The following is a 19169-nucleotide window of genomic DNA, read 5'->3' on the forward strand; positions in this document are numbered from 1 at the left end:
AGGAAGATTTGTATTTGGCTTTTTCAGTACTCCGTACTTTTCAGATGTTATACAAATCTAATTTATGCAATACAGTGGAATACTGCAATAGGTTTAGTATACCACCCTAACCTATTATTATACCCTCATTGGGGACTGAGCCCCCTAAAATTAAAATCCTAGAATCACTCCTGGTTCAAAGTATTTTATTCATAACACAGCATTTGTACGTATTTTCAGTTTTACAAAGCAATACATTTTTATTATCTTAACAGTTTCATGTTGACTTTAAGTCAAGCCAACAAAAGGATGAAATAAGTGCACTGTTGGAGTTGCACAACATTCATGCACATAGAAACTACTTTGTGACGTAAGTTCCTTTTTAGTATAGATGAAAGTAGTAGAGATGAATCTGTATCTGAAAATTGTCTCCCATCTCAAATCCACTTGTATCCTTTACACAGAACAAAATACTCTGGTAAGTATTTTGTAACCGGAGTACATCAGCAGCACTGTGGAGACCATGGCTGCTGGGTCATAACTGTATTAGAGCTTGTCCTGTGGGGCTTCACTATAATATCTGCATATATATTTGCACATTATGTCTCTTTGCTTTTTGAGGTCAGAGCTTGAATGAAATACCCAAATCACGTTTATGTACAGTATAATAATGTGAATTTGCATAACAGACACATGTGGCCAGCAGACCAGATCAGCTCTGAAAACATTCAGACCTCTGTTTTAAAGCTTAACAAAAACTGCACAATATACTTCCTCAAGACCGAATCCAAAAAGCCATTGTATAAGACTGTTCTGAGTTTTTCTGAGCGCTTGTGTTTTGTGGTTCATTGTTTGTGTTTGGCTCATCTGAAGTCATTTTTCGTGGAGTTTGTGGTATTGTGGTTGCCTTGAATGTGACCGTAAGCGCAAACATGTTTTGCATATGGATATGCAGGTGTTTGAATATCTTTTTAAATTGGAAAGTACTGATTAAATCCTCCTCTCCAAGTCTTATTAAAGGCCTTGAACCGCTCTGACAGGAAATGCATCCAAATCCCCGCTCTGGGCCATTAATGAAAACTGGGTCGTTGACATTGGCTTCCTGATAAAAAGAGTTTGAGGAAGAAAATACTGACCCAGAATACTAACCACAACTTTTGACACTTACAGTAAATGATTTATCTTTACGTTTCTGCTGGTTTCCAACCTCTAATCCTTTAGTTTTCATGGAGTCTCCATTAGTTGCTTATTAGTTGCCTATGGCTAATTCATAAAACAGCAGATTGATCAGTCTCCTAAATAATAATTTCACAACATTTTTTGCCAATTTTTTTGTGAACAAAGAGTAAATATTGTGTTAAATAGCTGTTCTCAGCTTATCATTTGCTATCATTAAATGAAATATATAAATATTAGTTTTTTTAGAGCCTACACACAATATTTGTGCAGCAAACCATCCTATTAGAATGATTTCTGAATGATTTCTGATCGTGTGACTGATCGGTATTGGATGTTGAAAATTCAGTAAGAAATTACAGTTAGTTATTTTAAATAAGAATAAAATGTTACTATATTGCTGTTTTCACAGGGTTTTTGATCAAATAAATGCAGCCTTGGTGGAGCATATGTAAGAGGCTTTTCTTAAAACATCTTTTTAAAATCGTACCCCAAACTTTTGAACGGAGGTGCACATAATAATCATAAATGTAAACATAAATGTAAATGTAACAGCTATTCCTGCATATTCTTATGAATGTTTTCCATCTCTAAAAGAAACAGTGTATGTGTGTGAACGGACTAGTTGCCAAATGGAAACATCAGTCCGAGGATGTGGTTCCTGCCCCAGATGACGAAACTTTCAGTCCACCATTGTGTGGGGCAACCATAAATATTTGGGTCAAATTTAAAACCTCAAACAGTTAGACTTCTTGTATAATACAGAACCAACAGTGGTTGTCTTTTTAAATATGTGCCAAAGTGCCAAACCTCTGTTATATATAATGGCCCCTCTTCTCATTGAGCTACACAAGCCTCTCATGTGGAGTCAAAAGCATGACCGAAGTAATGACAGCGCTCTCTATCAGTCTTTAAGAGCCCACTTAAGGTCCTCTCTTACGTCTGAACCCTTTTAAAAACACGTTCCACAGAAGCACTCCTCTCTCATCGAGGGTCGATTTACACTCAGTGGTCACTTCTGTAAACCTGAGCACCTTCCCTCACCGTAGTAGTCCACTCTCTGTTCTCATTCATGTAGGATGTTTTTATAAATGCATTTCCTGTTCTCTGAAGAACTAGGTTTCTGTGCCTGGTGCTGCTAAAATCTAAAGCATCCTCTGACCATGAGGAGAGAGATAGCTGGCCTTATTTCATGTCTTTAGTATTGAGAACAAGGCCAGTATGGCTGCAGGAAGTGGGAGATGTTTAGGGTTTGGGTAAAGGTCTGTTTCATAAAAAAAAAAAAAAAAATCATTATTCATTCATCATTGATCAAAGTTTTTTTTTATTTTTTATTAGCAAGATGCAAAATGCCAAGTAATGTTGATTAACTTAAGGCTGTTTATTGGGAGTCAAACAACAATGCAACTTAAATATGATTTTTTGCAAGTGTATGTAACAAAAGCTTCTGAATGAAATGGTTTTTTTTTTGTTGTTCTCATGAGTTTATTATGTGTTTTCTGCAGATCTGTACTGTACGCTGGAGGTGGACTCTTTTGGTTACTTCGTCAGTAAGGCCATAACACGCGTGTTCAGAGACATAACTGAACCACAGTGGAATGAGGTGAGCTCTTTAAAAGTGTTTCATTATAAGAAATAAATATCCCCTGACGAATCACCATCGACCATCTGTCATTAATTCATTCGTCCTCCTACAGGAGTTTGAAATCGAGCTGGAGGGCTCTCAGTTTCTGCGGATCCTGTGCTACGAGAAGTGTTACGACAAATCAAAGCTCAATAAGGACGATAATGAGATTGTGGACAAGATCATGGGAAAGGGACAAGTACAGGTAGGACAGAGAGAAACACATTGCTAAACCGCAAACAATGAGTAGACCCCACCAGACTGGTTTGGACCACGAAAGTTCAGACTTAAATAGTAGCGGTTTCCGGATGAGAGTAATTTTACTGTTGTCTGGTTTGAGCGTGTGCTCTGCAGATGGGCTTCTGTGGTGCTGGATTTTTGACATGGGTAGCTTTACTGCCTGAGAAACCATGATTGACATTTTTCACTTCACATATGTGGGAAATACCCCAGTTAAATCGAAGTGAGTGTGTGTTGAGATCAGTGTGTTCACATGTGTTTGTACTAGCTGATGTTAACTGTTCAGGATTGTTCATTTTTTTTAACAGACCCACCCCAGAAAAAAGATTGTAAACATGCCTTTTTATTTTAACCACGTTAGCCGCTGATGCTACTCTTTTACTGTCATTATCAAGCTATTTTGTCTTTACAAATTTATGCTAAAAGTATTGCTTTTGTTTTTCTTCTTTTAAATCTAGGGCAGCTTGTGGGGGCTGAAAATGAGGTGGATTTAATTGCACTGGAGGTTTATTTCTGTTTTATGTTCATGTTATTCTCTTGGGATCATTGCCAGAGGTGAATTAACAGCACGAGAGATGATTCTCTGTTTTCACTCAGAATATGGTGTGTGTATCGCAGATATACATGTTACCATTAAACACACGCACACACACAGCCCTCCTTCTACAGTCAAAGAGGGACTCATAGTGATGATCGTTTGGGAATAGAGATGTCCTGGAGATGCTTTATGCCTATGAGGGTGCTTATGATGGATTTTTATTAGAATTTTCTGGTACAATATTGCATTATTCAGTATTAAAGTATTTAATTATGCCACATTATTATTTTCTGAGTAAAGTATTGTGTTAAGTAACTCTTCCTGGCCACAGTCGACTAGAGATGCTTTATTTTTTGTGTTACAGTATATTTTTGGCTTTCAGGTATTTGATAGTGTGGTATAAAGTTAATGGGGAATGTAATTCTGTACTCATTCATTGAAAAATTGGACCTGATTATGTATATCAAATCAGATATTTCCAATATTGTTATCTTCTATTGAAACTTTTGAATATTACCAATTTAAAAATGGTGTTTTTTCATAAAAGTGTGGGCCAGTTAGTAAAGGACCTCTTCAAAGGGAGAAAGGCAGAGGTGCACTTCACACTCACCATTTAATATGTGTGACCTATGGACTCTCTTAAGCATATTTTTAAGATATATTTGGTTGCTTGGTTATTTTGGTTATTTGGTTCCTTCTAGTTAATAACTTCCTTCCTGGACAGGAAGACAAGCCACTTCTGAAACTAAAGTCACTTCTTTCCGTGCATGTGAACGACCTTGTTCATGTTTAATTGAGTTTAAGAGTATGTTTAAGTTGGGGATGAGTAGAGACTTTGTCGCTGAAGCTGATTTAGGGTCTTTTACAGGTTAAAACAGACATTCAGGCCTTTGATATACTGTATATGCTTCAGTCAACCTTGAAACTTTCTGCATCCAGTTCATTTGATTAGTTGGGTTTGTATGTCTCAGTTTAAGACTTCTTTTTAAGGATTGAACACCATGCGCAGGTTATTTTTAAGACACTGTGCTGTGGATGTACCTGTAATGATGGCACGTGCACACACTGCACAGTGCAGGATGATGAGTGTGGCGTAAGCGGCTGTACTTTGGGAAATCTAGATCACTCAGAGAGAATAAGATAATTTGATGACTGCTGTGTGCTCAAACAGCTGCTACGGAGGAACATGAAAATGTTGTTTTGTATGGAATTGTGTATGACAGTAAAGGTGAGAGTTTAAATCATCATCGTTCATGTATGGGGGATAATATTAGATTCGTACCAGACTCCGTTACGTTATGATGTCTGTCTTGCTCGTGATCGGTGATATCGAGGGCTAGGTCAACATCTGGACCATCTTATGCTCTTAAAAAACCCTATCCTCCAAACTAATCAGTGTCTTTCATTGAGATTATGTAATGCTGTGATTGTGTTGCCGTCATGAGTATCTGAGCCTGATCTTCTGTTTAAATTATGGGGTGGTGTTAGCGCAGTGGATAAGACACACGTCTGTGGTGTGGAAGACCCGGGTTCGAATCCACTGTGAGACACCAATGTGTCCCTGAGCAAGACACTTAACCCCTAGTTGCTCCAGAGGCGTGCGACCTCTGACATATATAGCAATTGTAAGTCGCTTTGGATAAAAGCGTCAGCTAAATGAATAAATGTAAATGTAAATGTAAATGTAAATCTTTCCCTCTGAGCGTCTGTTTTCTTAACTGCTCTGGTTGAAGTGGACGGAGCCAAAATGTTTCCCTTTCCTCCCTGGAGAGATCCTGATTTATTTAACAACTTTCTGGCTCCTACATGTAAGAATCCTTAAATGGTCACATTGTAGCAACTCCCTTCTGTTTTGAATGGACCCTGTTACCACAGTAATGTTTTATAGGGAGATGGGAAAACGTTAAGTAATTTTTCTGCTCACTATGAAAGCACAATACCGTGCTAATCAACAAAATGACAGCCAATCAGAACAAGCTTTACATCACAGCTCAATGAATGGCTTTGTTGCTGACGCTGTGAACTCTCCTTGACGCTTGTCCTGCCTGATTGAGATGTGGTGCTACTCAAAGGCCCAGGATCATCCAGCCATTAATATCACTCAGACCTTTCATTTAAACATATCTGCTTGGCTTGGGACCACTGGGAGTTGATCTTTGACCTCTGGGGGTTTCGTCTGTTATTGTCCATTAAAGGGCTTTTAAGTGTTGTTCCCCTTTGGACCAGAGGGAACCAGCTGGCTCTTCTTATGGAAAACTAATCAATATCTGTCAATGTATGATCAAACAAATACAAACACTCACATATCCTGTCAAATTAAGCTTGAGGAGCTTGATTGAAAAGACACGTTGCTTAAACTGATTAACATTTAAGATCACGCTCATGCTTTCCATGAATAAGGTGCTCTTCAGATCTCGGATTGTGCTTCTTAATATTTGTGTGGAAACTAGGGCTGCACGATTAATCGCATGCGATTGTCATGCGTTTCTCGTCAGTAAAGCTGGTTCTGTGATTAGTACTAAATATCCATCACCTGCTTTCAAATGGAGCGGCACGTACTGCACAGAGCCGTAGTTCGTGACAAGCTACGCAATATCGAATCGACTGTATACGACTGTTGTACTGAACTACGACTGTGCCGCTCCATCTGAAAGCAGGTGATGGATATTTAGTACTAATCACAGAACCAGCTTTACTAAAGAGACAAGCATTACAATCTCATGCGATTAATCGTGCAGCCCTAGTGGAAACTGTAACAAATATCGTTCAGCATTCTTTGACTAATAGAAAGTTTTAAAAGAATAGAAATTTTCACTGTCGATTGTAATACATGCTGAATAAAATTATAAATTTCTTTCAAAAAGATTAAGTCTGTCTATCAGTCTAATAATATAATTATTATTGGCTCCTTTTCATTTTATGATAAATTAATGTTCGATAATAGTTTAACTAACACATATTTCTAAACATTTCCAAAGTACCAGTACTAGTGTAAAAAAAATTGTGAAAAGTTTGCTAAATCAGTTATCGTCTAACTTTCTAAACACTTTCATCGCACTCAGCAAAGTGACCTGAGTGTGTTACATTGATATAGATAGCGATATGATGTTTTGCTTTTCTCTGTAGTGGCTTGTTATATAATGCCACAGACGACAACCGCAGCATTTCACAGGCAACTTGAAAAAAGTGTGTAAGATTGCTTTTATGCTTTACTCCTCTCCTCACCAGCCTCCTCCTCTCTTCCTCAGGGAGTCCTCTTTCTCGTCATGCCTTCATTTCACGTTATCTCTCCGCCTTAAGTCAGGGTCTTGTGGTCTTTTCATGTGTTTTCAGCTCTTCGGCTGTGAAGTGTTATGTTGAGTGTCCTTGTGGAAACTCTTTCAGTTACAGTGATCTCTCTGGGTGGGGTTGTGTCCCCTCTAAGCCCTGGAAGGTGACTAATGCTATGCTTTGTCAACACTGTGCACTCTTTCATACATGCATGGTTTAACGAGAGCCATATCTTACACTTTAGTAGCATTTTATAATTCCCTGGCATCATGTATTAATGTTAGTATAGGTTTTGTCTTGTAGTTTTTAGGACATTAGAAAAATTTCTAATCAATGTTTAAAATGTTGAAACTGGTCATTTCTATGGGTCTGGGATGAATGGAAAGTTCAAAAGAACAGGTGTTCATTTGAAATATTAATCTTTTGCAGCATTATACATATCTTTACGGCCACATTTGATTAATTTAATGCTAAACATTTAATAGAAAATCAATCTGAATCTGACAGAATAAGTATCATCTAATGTTTAGGAGTAATGCAACAATGGTAATAATTATTATTCATAATAATAATATTGTTATCACAAATACAGAGACAGTATAGTTAAATTATTTATTGACCAAGTAATTGAATACTGAATAGACATTGATTTGATTTGTAAACCTGGGTGGAGATTTGAATCTTTTTTCTTTTTTTTTTTTCCATGCACGTTTACATTGAGATTGTTTGTCTGCACAGTGATTAAATTAGACTGGAACAGTGTTGGACCACCACCATTAAAAAGTATTTTAATAGTATTTTGTAACAGTAAGAGTGTTTATCCCTCGAAAGCCTCTAATCTCATTGTCCACGTGCTGGTAGAACAGGACATCGTGTCCTCTTTGAGTAGGTCTTCTCATTCCCTGTAACTCTAACCGCAACAAACCCATTCAGGACAGAACCTCATATCACCCTGAGCCCCTTCTAGAGCTCCCTACGGAGACGAGCAACAGCCAACAACTCTCTCCTGGTCTTGTACCTCCCACCCACAATCTTTTGTGCTTTGAGTTGTCTCCTCAAACCCACACCTTCTAGAAACATATCTGTGTGAGAAAACTGTTCCAGATGACATGTAATAGAATAGATTAAGTCCTGAGCTTGTTCACAACACCCAAGGTTCATCAGCCGTGAAGAGCTTCTACACTTTGTGGCTAGCCATGGAGGTCTGGCATCCTTTTTAAATCCAGATCTGGTTTATGTTACAACATCAATAAGAAACTAGTCTGTCAGGGCTAAATTTCTTGGTTTTGGCGTCTTCGTGGTTGAGCATGGATTCATGCAGCGTTATTGTTTTCCGGTGGCTGTGCATGCATGCATGGAATGTATTCTAATCTGAATTCTATAGACAGTCATTAATCATAACCACTCCGTCCGTCATGTTTTTTGTGATATGTCATGTCACCTCTGTTTCTCGCTTTCTCTCAAACATCCTACAATCCCCAGAGGCCCCAGAATCCATCAGGCTTGACAGATGGGTGTTTTATGGTTCCTGCTGATACATTTGCTCACACACACAAACTCTCTGTAGGGTGCACATACTAACAAATTGGTGGGACAGATTTGTTGCATATAAATGGTGTCAGTTTGCAGAGTCTAGCTGATGCTAGTGGCTGTCTGCATGTGGCAATGTTTGTTTGAGTCCATCAAAAAAGCTGCAGCTTGGGCATCACTACTCTACAGAGTAATCTACAGAGATCTCTTCAATGTTAAGTAAAACACAAGCGATCAGTTCTTTTCAGCATGGTTATAATTAAAACCCTGTCTATAGAAAACTATTGTGAGTAAAGTCCTCATCTCATTTGTGTACCATTTACTGTACGTGACTCGTCACAAAACCCATTTATTTCTTGAGGTGTTCAACTTTTCAAAAAAGTAATTCTACTTAAACTTGTAAAAAAAAAAAATATTTCTTACATATTGTTTCTTGTTAATTATTTGTTACACTTTTTGTTACACAAAATTGTCAAAGTAAATCCTAAACCATTTTTTGGTTTAGCACCAAACTGCTGAATGTGCCGTTAAGAAATCACAACTAATTACATTTAATTCTCCTGCAGTTATTTCTGTTCATTCTATTAAAATCACTGTTTGATCTGTTCTCAGGTTCATTCACAGTGTTTATAGACTGTTTTCTATAACATGGCCTATTTTAGATAACTTATTCCAAGTTTACCGATTGCTGAAATTCAAGTCTGCAGTGATCTGGCTGCTGTAAAAGCAGAATTTAGCAGCGAGGATCTGATATAATTAGGTCATGTTTAGACAGGAAGTGGAACACAAAGCCCCAGTGAAATCCTTTTTATTTAGTTGAAATTTACCAAAAGTCGCAAGCCTGCCAGCTTGTGCTCATCTGAGTCTTTCTTAGGGAAGTCTAATCAGATTTAGTATTTATTGACATCTTTTATTCACTTAGTTCTTGAGGAACAGATCAGCCGGTCACTATAGGTTGAGTCCTCTCTGTGTGGTTTTGTCTTTTTTTTTTCTTTCTCCTATCTCCTTCCCAACTCAAATATAATCAGCACTCAGAGAGCTCAAAACAGTGACACTCAAGGGCATCAAGGAGGAGAACAACATTGAGTTCATTAAGTTCACTCCCACCTCTTATATGTAGTCTACATCACTAACAAGGTTCTGGGCTTTTGTTTAGGAACACTAAGTTAAAGGGGTAGTTCACCCAAAAATGTGCAAACATATTTGATGTGCTCAGTGTGTGTGTTGATCAATGATTTAGTATGAATAAAAGCCTAAATTGTTCATTATAGTGATCATACAGTAATTGATGACATTCATTTTTGGGTGAACTATACTTATAATATTTTTTGGGGCACAGTCTGAGGCATATTTTAGCTGTTGTTTGTTGATTGTAACATATTTTACAATAGAACATGCAACATAATACATTACAAATATTATATAATATAATGCTTGTTGATGTTGTATATGTTTCTAAGCTGTAATTTACATATTCCATAAAGGCTTTGCTCATGAATAATACATTGGCTGTACATTCGGTACACACGGTACACTGTATAAAGTATACCAAGCAATGTCTTCATAAACCAAATATTATTCACACATTATGCCTTAATTATGTTTTTTTAAGAATTGCAAAGTGCTACACACATTTTTTGTTAATATTGTGTAATGGCAAGGGAAGAAACTTAGCGAATCACAATGTGAAATGTATCTTTACACTGAATCTAAATGAAACTATAAAGCACCAGGGTCTCCTCAGCAGAGCAGAGCTCCCTCACATTCAGAGAGATGTTAATACAGCTTCCACTGGTTCTCATCACAAACCTTCTATAATGAAGCATTACATAACCATAAGTCTAGTAAATTGAGAAAAAGCATTGGTGATGTAGGTTATATACTGGCCATGAAAGTCATGCATTATTGCATTAGTTCTTTATTATTTCTAAAACATATTGTCCCTTTGATAATGAATCATTGAGATGATTTCCTCTTGTGAATCTGTGACGTGTATATATTTTTTTAAAACTGTATTGCATGTACAGTATATGTATTGTACTATTATGGCAACTTTTGTTGGACTTTTCTTTTGAGAAAAGCAGAGCCCAGGGTTATTGAATGCAAGTTAGTGTTGTTTTTTCAGTGTAAATGAACATGGGTTCTCTCTACCTGATTTCTGCTGTCTCTTTCAGCTTCACACAGTTTAGTCATCGGATTCCTTCGTATCAAAGTTCGCTGGTTGTGTTATGTTGCTTTTTATTGGGATGGTGGTTTGCAGTCCCAGCTCCTCCTTTAATCTGATTTGTTCTGCTTGTGTTTCAAATGATATTTTTGGATCAAATCAATTACAAGATATTTGATATTCCAGCCTGAAATAGTTGACCAACGGGGTGTTTTATCATGCATGGTTTGTGTTTATGTGCAAAAGGGCTATGAAAAGAGTGGGAAGTCCGAACGCCTTTGTATGATTTTCTACAGGAAACACAGCCCGTGAGAGCACATTTGGATCAAGTGCCTTTCTGAATACCAGAGATGGTTGATTTAGAAGTGACATGAAGAAGCCAGAGAGCATTCCTGTCCTTCTGTCCTTTCATGATTTGCAGATGATATTGGTATGAAGGTTTGGTGGATAGAAGCAGTTTTTCTCATATTTGTCTAGAGCAAAAAACAATCAACACACCAAGTGTACTTTTCTGGGCACCTGTATACTGTTTTATGTATATATTTTCAATTGTTTATTTGTAAATAATTATAACTTCCGATATATTGTAATTGGTCCTATATTTGTATTATCGGTTTCATTTGTGGATGTTGTGTGTGTGGATCACTCTTGATTTTGTGTGTGTGTGTGTGTATATATGTGTGTGTATTTTGAATCAATGCACCTTATAATTAACCTTTTTTGTGTCTTATATTTATATTTAATTTTTAGTATTCTGATTAGTTACATTTATACATTAACTGTATATTTAAATTCTGTTTATAAAGTATATATTTATATTAGGGCTGTCACAATATCAACTTACATTTTTTGGCAAAATTTTGAATAATGAAATAAAAAATGCTTTTAGTCAAATTTATTAAATCACACTCAGAATATAAGTGTAGGGAGACTGATAGAAAAGTTGTTGTTATAATGGTATATATATAAAAAAAGTGTACAAAATGTACTTAAACTTAATATTTCATTTTTTTTTTAATTTCACTGTTACCATCAGTACTGCTGTATTGTTAGACTCATAATTTATTTATTTAGTTCCAGCTATACTTGTTGAATTTTTCAAGTGTGTGTGTGACTAATATAAAAAGTGTGCTGTGTGTGAGGATGAATTTTTCTCGTTCCTTTGGCATTCTTGCTGGCCTCGGTTTTCTCTTTTCTCCTGAAGATAAAGTGAATTCACACACACGGCCCTCGGCTGCCATTTCTATTTGCCAGCCGGCTAATCAGATTTCCCATTGCCAGATTTTTGCCCTTAATGTAATCCGTCTTTTCTCTTTTTGTCCCTTGAGGAACCAGGACAGAACATTTTGTGTCCCCTGCTTTTCCCACTCTTGGTTTCAGATCTCTTCCCAGCTATTCTTGTCATTTTCCAGTATTTTCTGGTCAGGCCCTCTCAGCATTTCCTATCTCCTGCTCCTAATTTCCTGCTAGTCCTCTTTCCTATCTCAATATCTCTCCGTTTCTCGCTGCACTGGTCAGGCCTAGTGTTTTGTGTAGTGATCAGTTGAGAGACCGGTCACACATGATGTTTTGTAAAAGACATGATGTGCTGCAAAAGATTGTCCAGACACCCACAACCCTTAAATTATGCTTTGGTGGGTGGTGCGACATAGTGACTAAAGCTCAGGATGTTCTCAGGACATGCTGTAGATGTAACAATCCTCAGTACCCAAAAGAAGATTTATAGAGTTTCCTTTCCATTAAACATGACATGCCATTATTCCACTTGCCTGCTGTAAACATGTCAACATTAAGTAACAAGTTCCTACTTCAAGCTGATGTTTCGCCGTGATATGTCCCATATACTGGTGCTAAAATGCATTTATCCCGTGCCTTATTAACCACAGCAAACACAGAAGAGTGGCAGGCAATATAATATACTTAACCAGCCATGATATCAACAAATGACAGGATTTTGCTGATTACATCATTTTTGTTTTTGTCATTTAGCTGCCTTTTCTGTATCTGACCAATCACAGACTGGAATTTTCAGATCCGATTTAAGCACTGGACATGCAAACATGAAGCTGTGAAAGTGGACTAGTGAGTGGATGAGAGTATCTGTTCAGCACAATGACTTTTAATGTCCCAAACAACCTCTGTAGTCACACACAAAAATGATTGGTTAAAAACAACCATTTCTAGGTTATTTTGCAACCCAGCGCTGGTTAAATATTGGACAGGAAACTTGCTTAATTATTTTGACCCAGCTGGTTGAGTTAAATGTTTGAACCAATATTCTGGGTTGTTTTATTTTACTCCGATATTATTTAATGATTACTATATTACTCTCTTAAAATGGTTTGGAAATTACTAGAGGCAACAGTAATAATTAAAAAGGTGAACATTTATCAATAAGCAAGAACAACCATAGAGAAAAATATAAGACAAATTAAGTTTATTTGGAAGAATAAAGCAAGGTTTACAATATAACGTTCTTTTAAACTCATTTAACAAGCATTTTAGAAAAAAAAAAAAAACTTTTAAAAGTGACTTTCAGTCAAGTGTATTCAGCTGCTCTGTCATCTCTTTTCACTGAAATGCTGATTCTCATGCCGGTGTGTTGCCAAAATATGAGCCGATGATGGGCTGCTGTTCAGTGGGGGAACTGCCAACCTCGGACCACCGCCTCGTGTTTCACTCATAGCTGAAAGATGCCATCGACTGACTCCATAACCTGCCCATAAACATAGAGTACTGAGATTAGAGAACACAATTTAACATCAAAATAAATTCAGTGCATACAATATATACATACACTGTACATACATACAGTATCATACAACAATTGGAAAGTGGAAAGATGAGTTTAAGCTGGGTTTCTGTGTTCGTTTTGCAATCGCATTACTGTACATCAAATATCAAACAACTTCTGATTGGCTGTGAAAAGTTTTGCTAGATCGGTCACATTGTGCCTAATTAGAACATGGCAGTGCTGAGAATTCAGTGTGTGCTTTCAGAATATATATTTTTCTATATTATTAATAATTGGAATACAGCTGAAGAACATTTAATACCTGCAGAATGCCTCCACATGGCTGTGATGTGTGTTTTTTTCTCATAGTATTGTCCACATGTGGTCAGGTCAGATCGGTGCTCTCTGCTCCTCGGGGAACCATCACACAATCAGATCACTCTTCTGCTACAGTACCTCAGCATCAATAGCTGACGTGGATTTTAGTGACTGCAAATTATTTCAGATGATTAACTGAATGAAATTCTCCTGGTCCTATGCTGAAATATTCCAGTACATGGTGCGTTCAAGTGACGACATCAGTAGCTAGTCAAGTCAGCGTTTTCATACAGGTTATAAATGCACTTCCTTATTCAAGCATTTTCTGATGCTTGTTCACTCAAGCCAGTTGAGATGCAGTGAATAGCTCAGCTGCTGGGCTGTTTTAGATGGGCTTTAACTGCCTCTTATCTGTAGTTACAGCCCAAGTGGATGAGGATTTACTGTTTAGCCATGAGGCTATTGCTTTAAATCATTTTCACAACACACGCACACACTCTCAGCCCATAAGCTATTTACTGTTGACAGCACTGTTAAGGGCTTTTTTGTTAACCTGATAAATGTCACCGTCCCGTATACGGGACGCCTAAATTTACTTCAATATATTACAATTATATCCTAATCTAATCATGACAAACTATATATCGTTGGAAAGGTCTAAGACTCCTAAATAGATATTTGACCACGTTTTGTTGTTAAAAAATTATGAAGGAACAGAAAAAGATTAATTTATAAAAAGAGTGCACCTCAAAACATATACATCATAACTGGAGTTCTGACCTTTGTTACAAAAAAACTATTCCGCTTCCTTTTTCCCTATCACATATTTTAGTAATCATCATAAATTATATATCATTTGAAAGCTTATATACTCCAAATTCATCTTATGAAAACCATTTTGAAATCGAACACTGCGTTACAATGGAAATCGTACTTTAAAATCTTTTAGCGTGGTCCTCCCCCTTAGTGGGAGGGGTCATATTCCAAATATATTACATTCTTTTAGAATCAAAAATTTTCATAATCTTGACAAAATACATATCGTTGGAAAGGTCTGGGTCTCAAAATTCCATATTTGGTGGTTATTTTGTCATAGACATAATATTGAGAGAGAAATTGATACATTTGTGACAAACAAATTAATCCAAAAAATTCAATGTAGTTTCAATGGCCCCCGGTGGCTTTTTGTGGTATAACGCCTAAACAAAATTGCATATGAACCTACATTTTTTTTCATATCAACTTCAAATTTGGAACACAACTTATTTAGACATATGGCTTTTATTTTATAGCAATTTTGGATTAAAACATATTTTATTAAATATTTATTTTATATAAAATATAATAAAAATAAAATAAACGTATTTACAGTAAATTTAAACTTCTATAACTTTTTTTATGCTTTCATTTTTTAAAATGATTTCACTTCTGCAATAATCTGCAGATTGTCTTCTTTAAAAAGAGACCAACCTTTGGTCTGTATTCAAAAGCGTTTATGATTTATAACAATTTAAGTGTGAATAGTGTACTTCCACGTCTATGTTCAAAAATGGGGGTGACAGTTAAAAGGTTAAATACAATTGCCTTATCGATTGTAAACAATCTTGAATTCTGCATTAATCCCCAGTTCACCTCCATAAAACACACGAAAACACACATGCATCATTGTTTATAGACCTGTCATTTTTTCCTCAAGTATCACTGTAATATCAGCTCTTATTTGTGTCGGTTACTGCTACATATATATATTTATTAATTTATTTAAAAATACAATTAATGACAAATTACATATATTTGGTTTTATAATAAGCTACTTATTATAAGGAAGGGTGATTTGGATGAAATAGTGATTTTCATGCTAGTTCTGTTTCTGTGTCAGATTCACCAATTCAGCAGATTGTCAGTTAAAGATGACCAAAACATGATGAGTACGCAACAGATAGCAACAGTGAGTGAGCGGAGCGATACTGAAAGGTTACATCCCTCATTCATGACCCAGACATCATTATCAAGTCCCCCAATGCACACCCGAAATATCCCTTTCTCCAGCGCACAAATCAGTGTAACTCTGAAAGGAAGTTTGACTGAAATGTCAGAGAAACATTTTCCCTCACCTTTAAATGTCACTTCCTGCTCTTTCCTGCTGATGTACTCGCAGAGACATTCAGCTGTAGATCTGAGTTTTTAGAAAGAGAGCTTTCGAACTGACTTGATTGTAGCTGTTTTAACTTTGTTCTGTTAAGGTAGGTGGTGTTATGATATGAATGTTTATGTGGGATAAGGCTTTGATATTGTGAAGGCTGTTCTTTTCCGATATGAAGACACTCTCTGTAATGAATGCAGGATTTCAGTCTAGGTGTCGCCAGCACATTTCGTCAGATGTCACAACAGTGTACGTCATCCTGTGATATCCAGGGGTTGTTTTCAGTACAGGCGCCTCGGCTCACTCACATTCAATTTCTACGATACCCTGGGATTTACGTGTGTCTGTCTGAATGTTGGTTGAGAAGTCATCTCAAACTACTTATATGATCACTTTACATTTACGCACGAACTTACTGGAGTTTTCCCAGTGAAAAAGATTTTCAGTATGTTGACTGTCACATTTTAAATGTTTTTGGATGCAATGGTTGTTAAACCTGTTAATGCCATATCAGAATGAATATATACATATTTTATGTATATACTGCATTTATTTGTTTAAAATATATAAATATAAACCTATAAATAAAATGCATAAAATTAAAAAAAAATAAGCATAACTTATTCTTTAATGGCAAACTGAATTTTCAGTTCATCACTCATTCTAATATGCTGATTTGATGCTCAAGAAACATTTCTTATTATTTGGTAAAAAAAAAAAAAAAATGTAATATTTTTCCTAAGGATTCTTTGATGAATAGAAAGATTGAAGGTAAAAAAAAAATGTAATATATATTTTGTAACATTATAAATATACTTTAATTGATATATAATATCAAAATCTACAGTATATACAGTATATATCTTTGTTTCTCGGCTGTTTGTTTGACATGTTCTCAGTGTATGAGTGTTTTCCTCTAACCTCCGGGTTGCATTAGTTTCTTTTCCCTCCCAGAAACTCTGATCCAAATGGGTCAAGACCCAAATAAACTCTCCGGAGGCGCCACAAGACAATCTGTTGAATCAGCTGACTGTAAGCTCTCAGACCTGCTACTGGACAGAGGACCAAACGCTGAATCAATACACCGTATTAGTCCAGCTAATCACCTAGAGCTGGTTATCAGTGTGATCAGTGCTGATGAGAGGTGATTGGCAGCCCTCAGTTTCTGAGTCCAGGATGCTTGTTTAGCACCACTACTGAAACCCAACGGTGCGACCCTGCTGAAAATATCCCATATGTGTGTTGAAATTCCTGAGGCAGAGCGCAGAACAGAAAGGGCAACATAGCAGGCTTTTGTAAAGGTCTGTTTATGAATAATGAATCATAAAACAGCTCACATTAACTTCTGTGTTTTTTACACTGCTTTAAGGCCATGTTCTGAGCTATATGTAAATGTTTCAGTGATGGGTTTATCTACTTTTTTTAGTGTTTTTATTTGTAGCAGTGGTGCTTTAACAGTGATTATTTTAGTGATGGGTTTTTTTTTAGTCTGACTAGAATCGACCTCTTTTAAAGCAGAAGTATAGAGGCTTCTCAGGGAGTCTACAACCACTACAGATATCAAAGCAGAACTTTTATTACCAATCCACTGACTTCAACAGTAAATATCAAAAACTATTATGCTGATGATACACGGGGCAACTTTTCGAGCACTGCATCAGTCATTCTGTTGTAGGCCTGTGATCTTATTTTGCTGAAATCCTTCTAATGTGTGTCTGATGGACCCATAAGCAGTCAACTACACATGGATCATTTTCTTTCTGTGATAACCAGAACTTTGAGTAAATGCTGCTACTGAGATTCTCAACATCTTTTCTGATCTTCTGAGAATAGATTTCCAGATCGTTCCTTCATTCTATCCTTGTGAGCTCATCTAAAGCTGTAAGAACAAATTTAGGGTTTCCTGTATTTTACTGCAGAAAACGCTGCTTCTTTATAGCGTAATAAAACATAATTGTTTTTAAGTACTCTATAACAGTGGTTCTCAACCTGGGGGCTGCATGGATGACTTTTAAATATTGAAATGACAAAATTAACTAGTTTAAAATTACAATTCTTAAAATGTTAAAATGAAAGATGTATATTAATATTCTCAGTATTGCTTTTTATTAATAAAAAAGATGACACGTTACAGCAGAAATACTGAAAATATGGCCTCTGAATCTTGTGTTGGACATTGGGTCAAAAAGGTACACACACAATGTCATTCACCTTTGACCCTTCAACTTCCCATTGCCAATCCACCAAAGATTAGAGTAATTTCCGATCCTTCTGGTCAGAGGTCATCTGTGCTGGACCTCATGGATTGTGAGGTGACCTCTTTCATGGGTTAACGGTTTTAGTAAGCCTGATCTTAACTGGATTAGACTGAACTTTTATACCTCTGTTCTTTCCTTGTAAATTAATTAATAACATGTTTGAAAATATGCTCCGAAAACCCTAGCAACCACATACTAATGCCCTGCCAACTAAGCAGAGCATACAATAGCCTCATGGTTGTTTCTAAAGGTTCTTTTGTTTTAAACAGAAGAAACAAACTCGTACAGAATTTAACTTTATATTGTATTTTGATTCTTTCGCTAAAATTAGTCTGAGGTCAAAAAATAATTGTTGCACCCCCCGTTGAAGACCCCTACTAAAATGCAAAGTCTTCTGTTGTAATTGTGCGAAGCAATTCTAATTATCTTAGCTAGATTTAAGGCTGGATTTTTTCTTCTTTCAGTGTCTCTTTCTGCGGTTCTGTCTTAAATAATTGATGTCATACTAGATTCAAGCGCATTAGTAATGCTGCACAACAACTATAGAACATATCTGTAGCTGTATACGTGTGACCTGCTTGAAGATAAAGCAACTTGAGCTGGAAGGTGGAGAGTGTGCTGAAGTCGTCTTTTAACCAAGTGTTGCATAACCGAGATAAGTTGCTGAAAATCACACATTCGCACAGTTAGTGTCGCCCACTGTGTGAACACAAGCATAGTATATTTCTCTTTAGTCCTCTCTTTTTCTGTCCCTTCTTTATCTCTTTCTCTGCACATCAGTCTGTATCAGTTGAAGCATCTGTCAGCTTGCGTACAGCTTCATATATTCACATCCCCCGCAGACTTATTCTGCGTTCGTCTCTGTTATTATTGGGAAAGTGCGGGACAGATTGGGCACAGGGGGTCGTTCTCATAAAGTCTTTCTAAATCACTGCTGTCTCTGTCTTGTCATGAGGGGAGAATCATTCTGCCTAAATCTTACGCATCTGATGGGTGTATGAGTGTGTGAGAGCGATAACGTCGGTCCTGTGTGAAAGTGTTTCCTACTGCAACAGGAATTTCAGACTCAAATAACCATTTTGCTCTATTATTATTTAAGACATATCTGCAGTTATCATGCATGTATCTGAGTGCATGTACAGTATATACATTTAATATTTGTGAATAATAAATAACTATTGTGTGAAACACTTGT

General features: G+C 36.6%; 1 protein-coding gene and 1 long non-coding RNA gene across 4 annotated transcripts in view; both read left to right on the top strand.

Annotated features, from left to right (window-relative positions):
- Positions 1-19169, top strand: part of LOC127996230 (active breakpoint cluster region-related protein-like) — a 137415-nt gene that overhangs the window by 94146 nt on the left and 24100 nt on the right. For all 3 annotated transcript variants that reach the window (XM_052591930.1, XM_052591931.1, XM_052591932.1), the window contains 2 exons: positions 2661-2758; positions 2853-2984. In XM_052591930.1, coding sequence (XP_052447890.1) covers positions 2661-2758; positions 2853-2984 — 230 coding nt within the window. The remainder of the gene's footprint in view (positions 1-2660; positions 2759-2852; positions 2985-19169) is intronic.
- Positions 13528-16306, top strand: LOC127996293 (uncharacterized). Its single transcript, XR_008169208.1, has 2 exons — positions 13528-14120; positions 15143-16306. It is a non-coding gene; the product is annotated as an uncharacterized LOC127996293 (long non-coding RNA).

The sequence above is a fragment of the Carassius gibelio genome, chromosome A5 (assembly GCF_023724105.1).
Source record: "Carassius gibelio isolate Cgi1373 ecotype wild population from Czech Republic chromosome A5, carGib1.2-hapl.c, whole genome shotgun sequence".
Lineage (NCBI taxonomy): Eukaryota > Metazoa > Chordata > Actinopteri > Cypriniformes > Cyprinidae > Carassius > Carassius gibelio.